The 17,884-nt window shown below is 49.0% G+C and overlaps 1 protein-coding gene across 1 annotated transcript in view; it reads right to left on the bottom strand.

The window, feature by feature from the left end:
* The window catches only part of CCT5 (chaperonin containing TCP1 subunit 5), a 162,419-nt gene that overhangs the window by 14,807 nt on the left and 129,728 nt on the right, over positions 1 to 17,884 (bottom strand). Inside the window, exon 9 of the mRNA XM_082259656.1 lies at positions 14,451 to 14,588. Coding sequence (XP_082115782.1) covers positions 14,451 to 14,588 — 138 coding nt within the window. The remainder of the gene's footprint in view (positions 1 to 14,450; positions 14,589 to 17,884) is intronic.

Genomic DNA, 17,884 nt, shown 5'->3' with positions numbered 1-17,884 from the left:
CAGATTCTGGAAGCTGGGAGACCCCCACATCAATGACCCCGGCCTCTTCCTCGCTGCACACACTCACAGCCTCAGTCACCGCTGGCCATCTTCTCCCCTCTGCCTGTATTGGAGCAGACTTTACTTCTGCCGCTGCAGCTTTTGATGCACCAGGTGGCTGCTCCCTGGCCCGCACTACCTGCAAGCACCTTGGCTTGGACATTCGGGTCGCTCTCCACTTGCACCCTGGACCACCGATAGTGTGCACGGGCTCCAGCTGCATTAGGAACGTCAGCACTCCTCTTGCATGACTCATGAAAGGCCCCGACTCTGCAGCCGACGGGGTGAGTGACCCCGGTCTCCCACGACACATTCAACTTTTTGGGCCGACCTCCACTCTCCTTCGCCCGCAGCAGTAGGCTGTCGTAATGGCCCCACACCTTCATACGCATGGTCACATTCAGACACTGAGGACATACCAGGCCCAAATGCTCCATGCCTCCTCCGGTGCACAATGCCAGTCTTCTGTCAGGCACCATCCGCACCCCTGTATCCCACGGGGTGGATGTTCTCTGCTCTCCGTTCTGCTTTGCAGGTTCTCTGCCAGCAGGTGGAATAGCCTCTGAGCTCCGGCTCACTCCTGTACTCGCCGTCTTGCTCCTCCGCACATGGGTCTCCCTCTCAGCCCCACGCGGAGGCGGAAGTAATTTATGGACTTTCCTCCCCTCTCCAGATTGGCTGTGCGTGAGCGGAGTCCCCATCCACGACTCCAGATTGGCGAACTTTCCAGCGCGCGCTTTCCCGCGTGGTACAGTAATCCTTCCGATGCCCCTACATCTCAGCTCAGCCTGCATGGAAGTTACTGTAAAGCGGACCGCGCCTCTCAGCTTGCACACGTCCGCCATCCTTGTCTGTACCAGGGCCCCAGCTGCACCTCCCATTACTCTGAGCCAGCTGGCCCGCTTTGCTATGTACAACTGTCCTGCTGTCAGGCATTGCACGGTTGACACTATTCACAGCACTTGTACAGGCAAGACTCGCCATACTGTATTGGAAAAATGTCCCACTGTCAGTAAATGCACAGTCAACCGTTTTCTTTACAGCATCCACTTTGCCACTATTTTGGCAGAATGTCCCACTGTCATTGGACATTACCGTAAAATCCATTTTGCTGATGTTCATTGACACTTATCCAGGATCCCTATACCCCCTCTCCCACCCCTCGTCTAGTCTTCACCATTATTGGAGTGAGAGTCTTATCCGTTTCTCGAAAGAGATAGCCGGAGGGTGCTTCATTTATTTAACCCTTTCAGAACTGCTTTCTATGGACTTTTAGAGTCATCAGTGCAATTTTTTTTTATTTTTGCCTAATACCAAGAGGACTGTGCTGACTGGTTATTATACATCTTTTAGCTGCCCTATTAGCAATATATGTGATCCATCTACCAGTCCCAACATTATCTGTTTCAAATGAATACCTGTTAAATTAAATCGCTACTATTATTGAAGCATTATCAGAACACACATCTCTTGGTTATTCATCAATCTTTATTCATGTCTTCAATCTAAGCCTCTTTATATATGCATTTTACTCACAGGATTTAAGATACAAATATTTCTTATCGCATCAACTGTGTCCCAACGTTTCACTTTATTTATAAAGTTTCAAAATATAACTCCTCTCTTTATTGTACTGGTGCACTTCTGTCACTTTACAGCATATATATTTTCTAGTCACCTTTCTACTATTAGTAGTTCCAGCACTAAATGCACCTTTATATAAAAGTTGCCTCATTGTCCACCACGTATATTATACGTTCCTAATGTAACTGCATTAGAAACCCTTCATTTGATTGTATTAGAAATCCTGCACATCTGTCTTGAATAGCGCAGCATCGTCTTTTTTCTATCTGCTTTGACATTGGGGATGTCAATCTTGGTGTTTGCGGCTGTTCTCATAAATACTCTTGGGAGTGTGAAAGCGTGTGAAACACGCAGGTCCGAAGAGTTAACCGTCTGCTGGACAGCAGAAGCCGAATCGCCTGCTGCAGCTTCTGAAGTTTTGCTGGAGGGAGAAACACTCTAGCTGAGGCCAGAGTCAGTCACAAATATTTCAGCCTCGTGGACGGGACCAGAGCAGATTTCTGAAGAGTCAGAATCCACCCAAACTCTCAGCATTTGGAGAGTGATCTCCAAGTCAGCCAACCGGGCAGACGAAGACTCTGCTTGCAAAAGTAGATCGTCCAGGTACCCTAGCATCGTGATCCCCAGCTGACCCAGTAATGCTAGAACCGTGGCCAACGCTTTTGTGAAGACCCGAGGAGTGGAGGCGAGACCAAAGGGTAACGCCACAAATTGATAATGCACCTCGCTCTTAGCAAAGCGGAGGAAGCGCTGATGGGAGATACAAATGGGGATGTGGGGTAAGCTTCCTTGATGTTGAAGGATGCAAGAAAGTCCCCCTGATGTAGGGATGCTACCACCGTACGAATGGACTACATTCAAAATTTCTGTACCCGCACAAAGCAGTTCAGCGCCTTGAGGTCTGGAATTGGATGCACCTTGCCCTCCTTCCTGGGAAATGGTTTGAATAGAAACCTTGAATGCGCCGACATCGAAACTGGGACAATCACTCCTTGAGACATCTTGCACTGCCCCATAGAGATCCTGTAAGCAATCTGGGGATAAGTGCAGGTTGGAAGGAAAGAACCTTGCTGGTGGGTATGATCGAATGACTTCGATGGACCACCTTGTCCTGAATTAGGAAGGTCCACGGTGTCGGAAAACTACTAAGACACTCCCCCCCCCCCCCGATACAGGTGAGGGTGCCCCTTCATGCAGAGGAGTTCTCGTCCGCAGGCCTGGCAGACCCTGCTCTTGGTTTGCCTGACCAAAACTTCTTGGAACCCCCATTGGAAGGCCTGAAGGTTTTTGATCACTTGTCCGGAGATCCCGAGGAACAAAAAAGGTGAGCAGAAAAGAGGGGTCCCTGTCTGCAACAGGACTCCTTACCCTTGGGGGTCTGAGGAAGAAGAGTAATTTTGCCCCCTGCGAGGCCTTTGATGTCATCCAAAGAAGTTCCAAAAAGGCAATCTCCCACAAATGGAAGATCGAACAAAGGCCTTCTTAGAAGCCTGGTCCGCAGACCAGCACTTCAGCCAGATAATGCACCACAGGACCACTGCAGAGACAGTCTAGAAAGCAAGAGAGTGGTATCCAAAGAGGCATCACAGACGAACTAATTCTTGGACTAATTGATCCGCCAGCTCCACAAACTCAGGGGCGATGGGTTTCTCCTCCCCTCCAGGATCCGGCGTAAAACTTTTGCACATTCAGCCACAGCTTGTAACACCAGGGTACTGGTAAACACCGGCCTAAGTGCCGACCCGGCCACAGAACATAGGTCGAGGCCTTGACCTGCCCTATCAGTCGGATCTGAGAAGACAGGAGACTCTTCTACCTTAATTACTGTGGCTTTTTTCAATCTGGAAACCGGAGAGTCCACTACAGGAGGTACCGTCCATTTTTTAAGGAGGGACTCTTCATAAGGGTACCGCATGGCAAAACGGTTAGGGAATGAGGGGTGGAAACAGCAAAAAAATCCCCCATTGGTAAAAACTGTAGCCAACCAGGTAACAGGAGCCCAACCAAAAACAACTGGAGTCCACCTGAAAATAACTCTCCCAGAGGAGGGGGGGAACAGACCCTTTAAAGAGGTTGTAAACCCTCCCAACTTGAACCTTTAGGTAAGCCTTTAATAAGGCTTACGTAGTTACTGTAAATATCTCCTAAACTTGCAGCGTTTAGGAGATATTTACTTTTAATGCAGCTGATGACGTCATTGGCCCATGCGCTCTGAAGGAACGGCCACCGTGCCGTTCCTTAAGAGCCCTGTGCCGTGAACGGCTGCTCCCACGTGCATGCGCTGGAGTGATGTCATTGCACCTCCGGCAATTAGATGGCTGGAGGAGAGGAACCAGGACGGTCGAACATGTCGGCCGTGTCACTGTTGAGAGGGCGGCACTGCGGGGGGCTTCGTTTTAAGGTATTTCATAATGAGTGAGTATGCAATAAATATTAGCTCATTATGCCTTTGTCTTACAGGGTTTTTTCTTTTTTTTTTTTAGGGTTTACAACCTCTTTAAACAGCAACCTGCAAAAGAGGTAGCCACAGATGCCGACACATCTACTTTATAAAACTTTGTGAAAGTGTGCACGGTCGACCATGTAGCCGCCTTGCACACCTGCATCACTGATGCCTGGATGACAGAAGGCCCAAAAAGCACTGACGCCCATGTACAGTGCGCCTTCACAGGGAAAGGAGGAAATTGACACTTAAACGTATAAGCGTGAGTCATCGTCTGTCTGATCCCTCTAGAAATGGTCACAGATGAAGCAGACAGTCCTTTGAGGCCCATCCGTGAGCACAAATAGTGAGTCTGACTTCCTAAAAGACTCCATAGCTGTCAGGTAAACCTGAATTGCCTGAACCACATCCAGGGCATGCAACGCAATTTCCTTAGGAGGTTTTGGCCTGGGACACAGGTAACACAAGGTCTTAATTCAAATGGAAATAAAACTTTTGGAAGGAACGACAGAGGCAAAGAACCACCTTATCTTTGTGGATCACCAAGTAAGGGGTGTGACACGATAACGCCGCCAATTCAGACACCATGTGCGCAGAGGTGATAGCCACCAAAAAAGCCACCTTCTGGGACAGCGTAAGAAGGGGAATCTCCTGAATATTTTCAGAAGGAGATTTCTGGAAGACTGAAAGCACCACGTTGAGATCCCAAAGCGGTAGTGGAGACCACACTGGTGGAGTCAAGTGTCAAACTCCCTAAACAAAAAAAAGGTACACACCAGGGAGTGCGTGGACAAGGGTCGTTGAAAGACGACCATTAAGCCTGACACCTGGCCCTTAATGGTACTCAAAGCCAATTTCTGCTCAACACCCCCGTTGAAGGCCAAGACCCGGGCCGCCGAGGGTGAACACCAAGTGACTCATCATGAAATGTACGCTTTCCATGTACGATGGTAGATCTTCCTGGGAGGTAGACTTTCCAGCTTTTAACAGTGTTGGAATCATCGACTCAGACAAACATCTATCCTTCAGCAACTGGCTTTCAACAGCCAAGCCATCAAAGCCAGCGACCGTAAAGCAGGATGGAAGGACGGCCCTTGGGACAACAGATCCTCCCTGAGAGGCAGTCTGCAAGGGACGTCTGACCAGCTGCACCAGGTCAGCGTACCAGCGAGGCCAGTCCAGGGCCACTAGAATGACCGGAATCCCTTCTGCCTTGATCCTGCGCAAGCTTGAGAGGAGGGAATGTGTAGATCAGACAATATCGGCCCCCAGGGGGCAACCATCGCATCTGTGGTGTCCGCTAGCGCAATCCAAAACCTTGTCACAAACCTTTGCACATTCCTGTAGAGCAGAGACGCCAACAGATCCACCTCAGGGGTGCCCCATCGGAGACACAGCTGATGAAACACATCCGGATGAAGGGACCACTCCCCTTGGTCCAACGCCTGCTTACTGATAATCTGCCTGCCAACTTTCCACCCCTGGAATGTGTGCGGACACTTCCAGTGTCCAAACACACTGAGCAGAGCTCCGGCCCAGGCCACTTCCTCACCCAGACATACTGGCATCCATGGTGACCACTATCAAATACAAGGGGAGAAAAGAATTGCCCTGACAAAGAGCTGGAGAGCGAAGCCACCAGACTAGAGACCCATTTGTTTCCCGGCTCAGCCAGGTACGATTGTCCAGAGACTTTGGACACTTGTCTTATTTGGCTAAGATTTCCCTTTGCAGGGATTTCGTATGGAACTGCTCAAACGGGACAACCTCGATGGTAGAAACCATCAGGCCCAGCACTCGCATGCAAGTCCGGAGAGCTGACCATCTGCTGGACAGCAGGAGATAAAGTGCAGTATGCAATTTCTGGAGTTTGTCCAGAGAAAGGAACACTCTGGATAGAAAAAACAAGAATAAACAATGAATGTACTGCTTCCTGTGTGGGGCGGGCCCTGGGGCACTTCCAGTTTTCCTCCGACGTTGCTATGCCAGCAGCGACGCTGAATTGAGCGGAGTGATGCATATAAAAAGAGTGACGTCCGCCCCTCCGCCCATACGCTGAGGAAGTCCCGCCCACGGACGATACGCGTGCGCAAGGGAGAGGAGATCGTGACGTCACTCGTAGCCCCTGTCAGCAGAGCGTTCCGCTCTGTCAGGAGACCAGCTGGATTGCTGTACTGCTCGTTTTTGCATTACCTTGAAGTAAGAGGCTGTCCATTTGTTTTATTAATAAATTGTGGTGTTTGAAACATATTGCACTATGGTCTGCCCCCTTTCTATTACATGGGGATCGTTGTGAACACCTTAACAAAAAGGAGAGATGCCCTCTGTGATTGCTGTCCTGGTCAGGATTTTCACATTGCTGGGAGTGTACTTTTAAGGCTGTCTTTTCACAGCCTACAGGTGAGAGGCTAGCACCTCTGGTGAAGGATTGCACTGAACAAGCACTTGTGTCCCGTTTACTGATCAGCACTGAGCACTTTCATTGGGATTTCTTATTGGACTGTTTTCTCCTCTTTTTTACAAGACTACTGTGTGCCATTCATAGACTCTTCATTTATCCATTGATGTTTTTATTGTCTTATTGTTTTAGCGCTGCACTTTTCATTATCACACTCTGGATAGAGCCAAGTCCAGAGTCAGGCCCAGTTAGTCCAGCTTTGTGGAAGGAACCAGAGCAGACTTGATAATTCAGAAGCCAGCTGAACTCCCTCAAGAGTCTGTATAGTGATTCCCTTGTTGTCCACCAGGGGAGTAGGGGACTCAGCTGGCAGAAGGAGGTCGTCCAGGTAGCCCAGCACTGCGATCCCCCGCTGATGTAACAATGCCAGCACCGGGGCCAACACTTTTGTGAAGACCAGAGGTGAGACCAAAGAGTAATGCCAAACACTAATAAAGCTCCTCTCCCACGACAAAGGGAAGGAAGCGCTGGTGACAGATTGGAATGTGTAAGCGCCCTTGATGTCAATAGAAGCAAGGAAATCCCCCTGATGCAGGAACCACCACCGTGCGGATAGACTCCATTCTGAACACCTGTACCCGCTTGCTTTTGGCTTGCCAGACCAAGGTCGCCTGGATCCTCCCAAGAAGGGCTATGAACCCTCATCAACCGACCCTGAGGGACGAATAAACTTCTTGTGAGCCAAGAAAGGTGGGCCACATCTACGACGAGGTTCCTTACCCTTACCAGCCTAAGGGAAAAAAAGTACTCGCCCCCCCACACACAAAACTCAATGATTTAATCCAGGGTAGCTCCAAACAGGCAATCTCCCTGAAAAGGAAAATCAGTTAAAGTTTTTTTTTTTTTTTTTTTTTAAATTGGGGTCTGGTCCGCAGACCAACACTTGAGCCACACAACACGCCTAAGGACCACTGCTGAAACAGACAGACAGTCTAGAAATCAGGGGAGCTGCATCCAAAAGAGGCATCACGGATAAACTGCAGCCACTGGACCAACTGGTCCGCAAACTCAGCAAAGGCAGGGGGGGGAGATCCAGGTCAGGGCGTAGAAGCTTAGCCAACTCGGTCAGAGTTTGCAACACCAGGGCAATGGTGAAGACTGGCCTGAGCGCGGAGCCAGCCATACTGAATACTGAACATATTGCGGGCCACAGCCTCTGTTTTCCTGTCAGCCGGATCCTTAAAAGCCTGCGATTCTTCTACCGGAATCATGGTTGCCTTATTCAACCTGGAACATGGGGGATCCACCACCAATGGAGCGGTCCACTTTTTAAGGAGGGACTCTTCAAAGTGGTACCTCACTGCGAATCACTTAGGCACCACAAAAGGGATGTTCCCACTCTTTTGCGATAAATCTGTCAAAAGGAAGGGAAGGAAAAAATGTATTTTTGTAAAATCTTACCGTAAAATCCTTTTCTCTTAAGCTCATTGACAGACGTAGTCCTCCTTGATTAATATCAACTCGGGTTATACTGCCCTCTACAGGAGTAGGACTAGACAGGAAAGAAAACGTTCTGGCCACACCCTAGGGGCAGTCCCAGAGGGTATATCCTCTCACTTCCTGCTACAGCAAATCAGTTATGTCACAAAGCAGTGTTTAGAGAATTTAACCCAACCCAACTCAAAAACAGAGGGGCGGTACTACGTCTGTCAATGAGCTTAAGAGAAAAGGATTTTACGGTAAGATTTACAAAAAATCCATTTTTCTCCGTCGCTCATTGACAGACGTAGTCCTCCTTGATTAAAATCAACTCGGGACATCCCAAAGCAGTGCCACAAATGAGGGGTGGGAAAATGGAAATCAAAATCCAATCTAGAAGGCCCAACCGGTGCCAACTAGAAGTTAAAAAGGCTCAAACAAAAAAGATGAGACTCAACAGAAATTCCAACGGAAAAAACCCTCGAGGTAGACCACCGGTCTCCTCAAATTGTGGTCTGCAAAACCTTTCGGCCAAATGAGGCATCCACCGATGCCATCACATCAACTTTATAAAATTTTGTAAAGGTATGCACCGACTACCAGGTAGCTGCCTTGCACACCTGGACCACTGACGCCTGATGGCGGTAGGCCCAGGAAGTACTGAGCGCTCGAGTGGAGTGCGCCTTAACAAGGAACGGAGGATTCCGACCCTTAATAGAATAAGCCTGTACCACCGTCTGGCTAATCCATTTGGAGATAGTCGCGGCAGATGCAGGCAACCCCTTTCTGCGGCCATCCGTGATCACAAAAGTGAATCCGTCTTACGGAACGATTCCGTAGTCTTCAGGTATACCCTGATTGCCCGCACCACATTCAAGGAATGCAACGCACATTCCTGAGGATGACTGGGCTTAGGACACAAGGAAGGTAGCACAATATCTTCATTCAGATGAAAGTCTGAAAACCACCTTAGGAAAAAAGGATGGCTTCGGATGAAGAACTACCTTCTCCCTATGAATCCCCAGATATGGGGAATGACACAATAATGCAGCCAGTTCTGACACCCTGCGTGCAGAAGTGATAGCCACCAAGAAGGCCACCTTCTGGGATAATGTAAGCAAGGGAATCTCCCTGATATTTTCAAAGGGAGGTTTCTGAAGAACCGACAACACCAAAGATCCCAGGGTGGTAAGGGCGCGCGCACTGGCGAAGCCAAGTGCTGCACCTCCTGGATGAAATTCCGCACCAAGGAATGAGTAGCCAGAGGCTTCTGGAAGAAGATTGCTAACGCTGAAACCTGACCCTTGATAGTGCTCAAGGATAGTTTCTGCTCAACCCCCTTTTGCAGAAAAAAAACAAGATTCGGGTCACCGAATAGGTACGTGGGGGAAAACTCCTACGATTCACACCACGCAATGTAAGCCTTCCATGTGCGATAATAGACTTTGCTGGAAGTCGCTTTTCTTGCTTTAATTAGAGTAGGAATAACTGAAGCTGACAATTCCTTGTCCTTCAGTACCTGGGTCTCAATGACCAGGCCGTTAAAGCCAGCGACTGTAAAGCACGATGGAAGATCGGTCCTTGAGACCGCAGATCCTCCCTGAGAAGAAGTCTCCAAGGAGCGTCCACGACTAGTCTTGCCCAAGTCGGCGTACCCGGCTTGACGAGGCTAGCCCGGAATTACCGGGATAACTGGAGTTCCCTCCACCTCTATCCTGCGGAGAAATCTCAGCAGTAACTTGAGAAGGGGGAAGACATACAGTAGCTGATACTTCCCCCTACGGGGCGCTCAGCGCGTCTGCTGCGTCCGCTAGAGGATCGCGGGCGCGAGCCCTGTTGAGCCAACCTGCCAACAGATCCATCTCCGGGGTGCCCCAATGAAGGGACAGCTGGAGAAATACTTCTGGATGAAGAGACTATTCCTCTTGTTCCAGAATCTGACGGCTGAAAAAATCTGCCTGTCCACCCCCGTGATAACTATCGCGGAGAGACCTGGAACAACTGTTCCCCCAATAGGAATGTTGGCCACTTCTATGTCCGCCAGGGCACTCTTGGTGCCCCCTGGTGATCGACATAAGTCATGACCGAGGCATAGTCCGATTGGATCCGAACCGGGCTGCCCTGGAGCTGCTCGGTCCAGTAAATCAGACAAAGTCTGATCGCTCTCAGTTCCAACACATTTATCGGTGACCTGGAATTTATCAGAAGAAAGGACTTCCCCTGGCTGAGCATCGGAGACCGAAGCCACCAGACCAGAGCCTCCCTGGTCCGCTCGCTCAATCGGATCCGATTGTCCAGGGAATCGGAAATTCCGTTTCCATATGAGAAGAATCTCCACTTTGGAGAATTCGGGTATGAGACTGGGCAAACGGTACTGCCTCTAAATAGGCGACCATCAATCCCAGCCAGTTGACGGACAGTAATATCCGAATCATGACAATCTTCTGGAGTTTCTCCGCATGGAAAAACACTCTTGCCAAGGATGTATCCAAAATTAGGCCCAGATAGTTCAGTCTCCTGGTGGGAACCAGGGATGATCTTTGGGAAAAGCAACAAAAACGCTGATGTCCTGCGAAGATGGGGCTATGAAGATAAGCACCCTAAATGTCTCTGGACGCCAGGAAATCCCCCTGATGCAGGGAGGCCACCACTGTACATCTCTTCCAAGACCAGAATTGGACGCACCTAGCCCTTTTTCCTGGGCATTGTGAACAGGTTCGACTAGGACTCCTCCAAGGAATGGGAACTACCACTGCTTGTTGCATCAAGCTGTCCCCCGCAAAGCTTTTTAAGCGACCCGGGGATGTCGAATATTGGAAGGGAAGAATCGCACCGGTGGAAGTGATCGAAACTCGATCTTGTATCCCGACCATATGACCTTGCGAACCCCTTTATCCGGGATTCTGGAAGGCCCAGGATCCGGAAACTGGTGAAGACGTCCCCCCACCCTAGAGATGGGTGAGGTCCATTCTGTCAATCCCACGGGATAACAGTGGCTTTATTTAGTCTGGAAATCGGTGAGTCCACTATTGGTGGTACCGTCCATCTTTGTAATGAGGGATTCCTCAAAATGATAGCGCCTAGCATTTGGAAATAGCAGAGGCTCGTTTACGGACGACCCCATTTGAGCAAGGGAAACCCTTCATAATTTTGGTAGGCTTGCTAGTACCAAAGAAGGAATACGAGTCTCCGCTACCTCTGCCCGTGTAACCTCAAGATTTAAGGTTTCCCGGACAGACACAACTGGTGCTTCCACCAACGCTTCTTGTGCTATGGCGGAGGCAGACGCGTCCTCCTCACTCTCACCATACCAGAACCAGGTGGGCGCCAACTCCTGACAGAACCCCTCTCCACCGGGGTGGGGGGGCTGTCGACCAATATGGACGCCGTGACTCTGTTGGTCATTGGCGTCCAGGCGAGACGTTTAACTCGCAGGGTCAGTCCCCGTCCAGTGGGACTATGTCGCGGCCGACCCAGCGCGGAGCTATGGCCTGCACGCGCTCGTAGGCTGAACTGGGGTGACCTCTGGATCTCAACATCCAGCCCGTCGCCCAGTTCCAGCTTTCTTGCTTGAAGATCTCACAGGAACACTGAAGAAAAAAAGCTGTCTAAAAAAAAAATCTAAGAAAAAAATCCTGCCAGGACCGAAGATCCTAGCAAGGCATCTAGGTCCTTACTCCTAACTAGACAGAAAAAAACTGATTTGCTGTAGCAGGAAGTGAGAGGATATACCCTCTGGGACTGCCCCTAGGGTGTGGCCAGAACGCTTTCTTTTCTGTCTAGTCCTACTCCTGTAGAGGGCAGTATAACCTGAGTTGATATTAATCAAGGAGGACTACGTCTGTCAATGAGCGACAGAGAAACACCTTTGCTGCTCTAGTCGGCTTTTGAGTGCCAAAGGGAACCGGTGCCTATGCTTCAGCTGCGTCCTCCAGTTTTAAAGTCTCACGCAAAAACACAATCAGTGCATCCACCAGCGCCATTTTGTGCGTGGCTACAGGAGTGGAGGAATCATCCTCACTATCTGAGAAATCAGGGTGCGTGGCCCCTCAAGGTGGGCCTCGTCCGCTGAATCAGATTTGGGATCTGAGGAGACAGGCAGGGAAATGCGGGGACACTTTTTATTAGACCCTCACCCTAGACACAAAGTACTCCAGGCCCCCAGTCAGTGAATCAATGGATGGTTGGGGTCCTGAGGGCACCGCAGGCTCTGATAGGGGGTCAGGTGGGGAAATGTGCTCCAAAGATTCCATGAGGAATAAGGCGACTGCACAAAACATGCAAAAAAAAAAAAAAATCACTGACACCCCCACCACTCTTTTAACACCACCCGGTTGCCAGCAACAGAGCACCACCCCGATCCTGCAGCAGAGAGAGGGGGGAACTCACCAGACTAATCAACCCACCAGACAGTCACCGGCAGCAGCAGGATAATAGCACTCCCACGTGCGGCCTCCAGGAAGGAAACGGACCCAGGAGTCAGCATCAGGGGATAAAGGAGGAGCTCCCACAGCCAAAAACGCGACCAAGAAGGCTCCAATGTAATGGCTGTCATTGATTTCAATGCTGGAACAATTTAAAATGGCCGATTTACACAAACATGGCCGCCGGCCTATACAGCATATAGGCTACAACAAAATGGTAGCTCCACGAGGCGCCCAGGGACCCAGGCAAGGCACATAAATTAAAGGAAGGGAACCGTGGCAGGAGCCCCAACCAGGTACAGTCGTTCTCCCTCTCCCCCCCCAAGCCGATCCTTGGTCGCCAGCGGCACACACCCCCTGCCCCCATCGCCAGTACAGCACCAAGCCCCAGCAGCAGCCCAGACCGCCATACTACCCCATGCCAAAAGGGGAGGAAGATGGATGGGGAACTAGATCAGTGGCCTCAACTCCGGTCCTCAGGGCCCACTAACAGGCCAGATTTTATTACCTTAGGGAGATGCAGACTGGAGTACTGCAATCACTGAGCAGCAAATTATATCACCTGGGATGTATTTCAGTTATCTTGCAAACCTGGCCTGTTAGTGGGCCCCGAGGACCAGGGTTGAGGACCACTGAACTAGATGACCCACAGGGACCAATGCAATGGGGGAGGCCTAATGGGAAGAAGGGGAACCCAGGGGTCTGACTGTCCAAGGAAGGGGCCCGCGTCCACCACAAATCTCTTCAGGGGGAGAGGGGGGACAGGTACTCACCATATCAGGAGCTAGGCAGGCACTGCTCCAGACAGAACTCCTCGAGATCAAAATGGGGGAGCTGTTGGTCAGGAGGAATGCTGCGATGCAGGCCAAACCATGGTCGTATGCAACCTCACAAGACGTTTAACTTGCAGGCCAGCCCCCGTCTGGTGGGGCTATGTCACAGCCGACCTAGCGCGGAGCAGTGGTTGTCGCGCGCTTGCTGGCCAAACTGGGCTGGGGTGACCAATGGATCCAGATTATCCAACCCGTCTCCCAGTCCAACAGTTGATTGTTAGATTTTTGCTTTTTTTTCCTGTGAGATCTACAAAAGGAACCAAGTCTTTACTCCTGACTAGGCAAAAAAAAAAAGGGGAGTACCTATAGCAGAGAGGGGGGGGGAATTGTACCTCCTGGGACTGCCCAAAGTCTAGCCTTTTTTTCTGCCTAGTGTCCTACTCCTGTAGGGGGCAGTATAACACACTGGTCAAGATTCTCAGGACCTGTGTCCATCAATGAACGCAAGAGAAATAATTTTACCCCTGTCCAAATTATTAGTAAGACCTCATCTGTAATTTGCAGTTTAGTTTTGGCAACAATTGTCAAAAAGGATATCGGGGAACTGAAGCAAGTGCAGAGAAGGGCAACCAAACTGAGCCCTGGAGGCATGGAGGAGCTCATCTACGAGGATCGATTAGGAGAACTGAATTTATTTCGCTCGAGGAGATTAAGGGGGGAGGTGCGATCAACACGTACAAATACATAAGGGGTCCATATAGTGAACTTGGTGTTGAGTTATTAACTTTAAAGGTCATCACTGAGGACAAGGGGGCACTCTTTACGTCTAGATGAAAAGAATTGTAATCTCCAAATACGCAAAGGTTTCTTCACAGAAAGAGCTGTAAAAAGGTTGAATAGACACCCTTAAGGTGCTTCTTGTCAGCTCAGTAGATTGCTTTATAAAGGCCTGGGTTCTTTTCTAAATGTACATAATATAACTGGGTACTAACATCTAACATTTATAGGTAAAAGTTGCTACATGCTACAGGGGAAAATTTCCTTCCTGATCCCCTGAGAGGCAATCATATTCCCTCTATCAAATTAAATCATCGACTGTGGGTATGGGATTGTGTATATGGGATTCTATGTTTCTTTTTTTCCCCTTTTTGGTTGAACTAGATAGACGTGTCTTTTTTCAGCCTGTAAAACATTGATCAGATGGGGTCAAATTATGTCTGGGGTGGGGTCAAGGCAATTATAACTGTTCGGTCTCAAATTTTGTGGAAAAAAAAAAAAAAGAGGATTCTAAAAACAAGCCAGAATCGTACCTTATTTGCAGCTTGGCTCACTGCTAATGCACATGATATCTCTGCTGCACCACCACCATAAACAATGCGATTGTCTCGTACTAAGTTACGGATGACACACAAAGCATCATGGAGGGAGCGCTTAGCTTCTTCAATGATCTGAAAATAAAAGGAAGAAACATTTTTTCAAGAGCAATTTCGAATGTATGGTTGACAGGGGGGGGGGGGGGACCTCTAATCTTTATCTCCCTTTTTTATTTTAGAAGGTAATAAAAAAAAAATAAAAAAAATCTAAACTAGAATTTGCTACCAAGAAGAGTAATCCACAATATTCTCATTTCTCGCTCTCTGCCCATTTACCCTATCTGGAAAAATCTTGCTTTCCGCGCTGCAATATTATGAATTTGCATTACCCTTAACCTTTTCGTTGCCATGTACGTACAGTTTACAGCTGGCCAGGTCCGTACTGCCCTGACATTCCTCCTCTTGCTATAAAGCTCATGGTTCAGTGACCATAAGCTTATAGCAGAACTGCTAAGCAGACTGAACAAAAACAATAGCTCCGATCAGCACATGACAATCCGCTGATCAGCACTATTCACTAAAATGTGACCACACCCCACACTTCCTGCCTCTCACCTACTCCTGTACTACTAGCTGCTAAAATGCACCACTCCCCTTACTGTCCCCTTCCTCTGACACTGACCCCCCCCCCCCCCCCCCACCAAAAAAAAAAAAAAAAAGCCATTATGGGTCTGCTTAGTCCCGTCTCTTTGAAGCCCCTCTCCCCCTCAACTATTTCCATAATTTTGCAAAAAAAAAGGCGCAATTTAAATAATTAACAATTTCACCACAAAGTCCCACTGGCATACACTTCAAAGGAAGTAGAAAAGTGACATGTAATAAGAGGTAAAATATTACAATTTTATTTTAAACCAAATATTTAAAAGAGTGAGTAGAAACAATTATGCCAGACAATAAAAAAAAAAAAAAATGACAATACCAGTATTGGAATATAGTGCTAACAGTCTAGAACAAATATTTTACAGTTCTCATTAGGTAAACTAGCATACTGATAATTGTTCAATTAGATATCCCAACAGGTTTCAAAATCTTGGATGATTTCTATATCAGGGGAAAAAGCAGAGCACAGGATTATTTATTCTATAAATACAATACAAAGGCAGTCTCGTACAGCATACGTGTATAAGGTACATTACAAAAAAACTGATTTTTGCCTTTCCGTAAAATCCTTTTCTCTTAAGTTCATTGACGGGCGCAGTTCTCTGATCCATATCAGTAGGGTTATACTGCCCCCTACAGGAGTAGGACACTAGGCAGAAAAAAAAAAGTTCTGGCTACGCCTATGGACAGTCCTGGAGGGTACACCCTCTGTTCCTGCACAGGATGTCCGTTTTGTATCAAAGCAGTGTCAGAAAGTAACACCAACCCAACTCTAAATAGAGGGGCGGGTACTGCGTCCGTCAATGAACTTAAGAGAAAAGGATTTTACAGCAAGTCAAAAATCCAGTTCTCCATCGTTCATTGACGGACGCAGTTCTCTGATCCATATCAGTAGGGACGTCCCAAAGCAGTGCCATAAAATGAGGGGTGGTAACAGCAGAAAATAAGCCCCCAAGGCTAAACATAGCCGACCACGCAACCTAAGACTCATCAGAACAAAAGATGAGGCCCACATGAAACAAACAGTCAACACCCTCAAGTAAGGCCAAAAGCCCTCCAGACAGCAGCCAGTAAAAACTTTGCGGTCAAAAAGAGGCATCTGCAGATGGCAGCACATCCACATAATAAAATTTGGTAAAGGTGTGAACAGACTACCAGGTAGCCGTTTTGCAACCTGATGCCCGTATGGCAAAAAGCCCAGGAAGCACCAGGTACCCGAGTAGAATGCGCTGAAACAGGGAAAGGTAGGACCTGATCCTTAATTGAATAAGCCTGCACCGTTGACTGTCTGATCCATCTGGAAATAGTCACAGCAGTCACAGGCAGCCCTGTTCTTGGGCCATTCGTGAGTACAGACAGCGAACCTGACTTACGAAAAGACTCAGTAGTCACCAAATACACCTGCCCGAACTCTATCCAGAGTATGCAACGCACATTTCTTAGGATGTGGTGGCTTAGGACACAAGATGGCAATACAATGTCCTCGTGCAAATGAACACTAGAAACCACCTTCGGAGGGAAGGACGGATTCGGATAAGTACCACTTGGCCCCATGAACCAACACATAGGGAGAACGACAGGACAATGTCGCCAGTGCCGACAACCTGCAAACAGAGTGACAGCAACCAAGAAGGCCACCTTCTGTAATAAGGTAGGCAGGGGATACTCGCAAACGGAGGGTCTTGAAGAACCGACTGCAGCAAATCAAAAGGTCCCCAGTTGGTGACGGAGGTCGCACCCGAAGAACCGAATGTCGAACCCCCTGGAAGAAGTTGCGCGCCAGGGAACAGGCGGCCAACGGCCTTTGGAAGAAAATTGCCAAAGCCGGTCCCTTGACAATACTCAAGACCAACTTTTAATCAACTCCCCGTTGAAAGAAGCCAAGATCCAGGCCACCGAGTAAGAGCGAGGGGGAGCCCATGGAGACTCACACCACAAAATATACGACTTTTTCGTATGATGAAAAAAATCCTCCTAGAAGAAGCTTCCCATGCTTTAAGCAGTGTGGGAATCACTGAAGCAGACGACAATCCTTTGTTCAACACCTGGCTTTAAACAGTCAAGCCGGCAAAGCCAGTGACCGTAAAGCCGGATGGGAGATTGGCCCTGGAGACCATAAATCCTCCATGAGAGGAATTCTCCAAGGAGCGTCAGCAGCTAGCCTGACCAGGACGGCGTACCAAGCTCGGCGATGGAATCTGGAGCCACGAGAATGACCGAAATCCCTTTCGCCTCGATCCTGCGAAGGATTCTTGGCAGCAACGAGAGGAGGAAAGGCAGACAGCGGCTGATACTGACCTTGGCCCATCTGTGAGCACACAAACGACAATGCCGGCGTCTGCCCTGCGCAGGTGACCGTGCCAAACTCCTCAGCATCATTCATGTTGAACCTAGCGAATGTTCTTGCCCATGACAGAACCCATGGTGCCACCATTGAAACCGCCAGAGGGTTCAGGGAGCGGTCCACAACCTCTGCATTATCCTGTAAATGCAACGCCAACAGGTCCACGACTGGAGTGACCCCAACGAAGGCACAACTGCTGGAACACCTCCGGATGAAGGGACCATTCCCATGCATCCAAGGCCTGTCGACTAAGGCAATCCGCCTGCCAATATTTCCACACCTGAAAAGAGAACAGCACAGAGAGCTGGAACAAGGCGCTCTGCCCAATGAAGAATGGTCACTTCTAAGGCCGCAAGGACACCCTTGGTAAGGCCGCAAGGACACCCTTGGTTCCCCCTTGGTGAATGACATAAGCCACGGTCGAGGC

Source organism: Pelophylax lessonae (genome assembly GCF_965119305.1).
Source record: "Pelophylax lessonae genome assembly, chromosome: 5".
In the NCBI taxonomy this organism is placed as follows: domain Eukaryota; kingdom Metazoa; phylum Chordata; class Amphibia; order Anura; family Ranidae; genus Pelophylax; species Pelophylax lessonae.
Note: the sequence above shows the minus strand (reverse complement) of the source record. Positions and strands in the feature narration are given on the sequence as shown.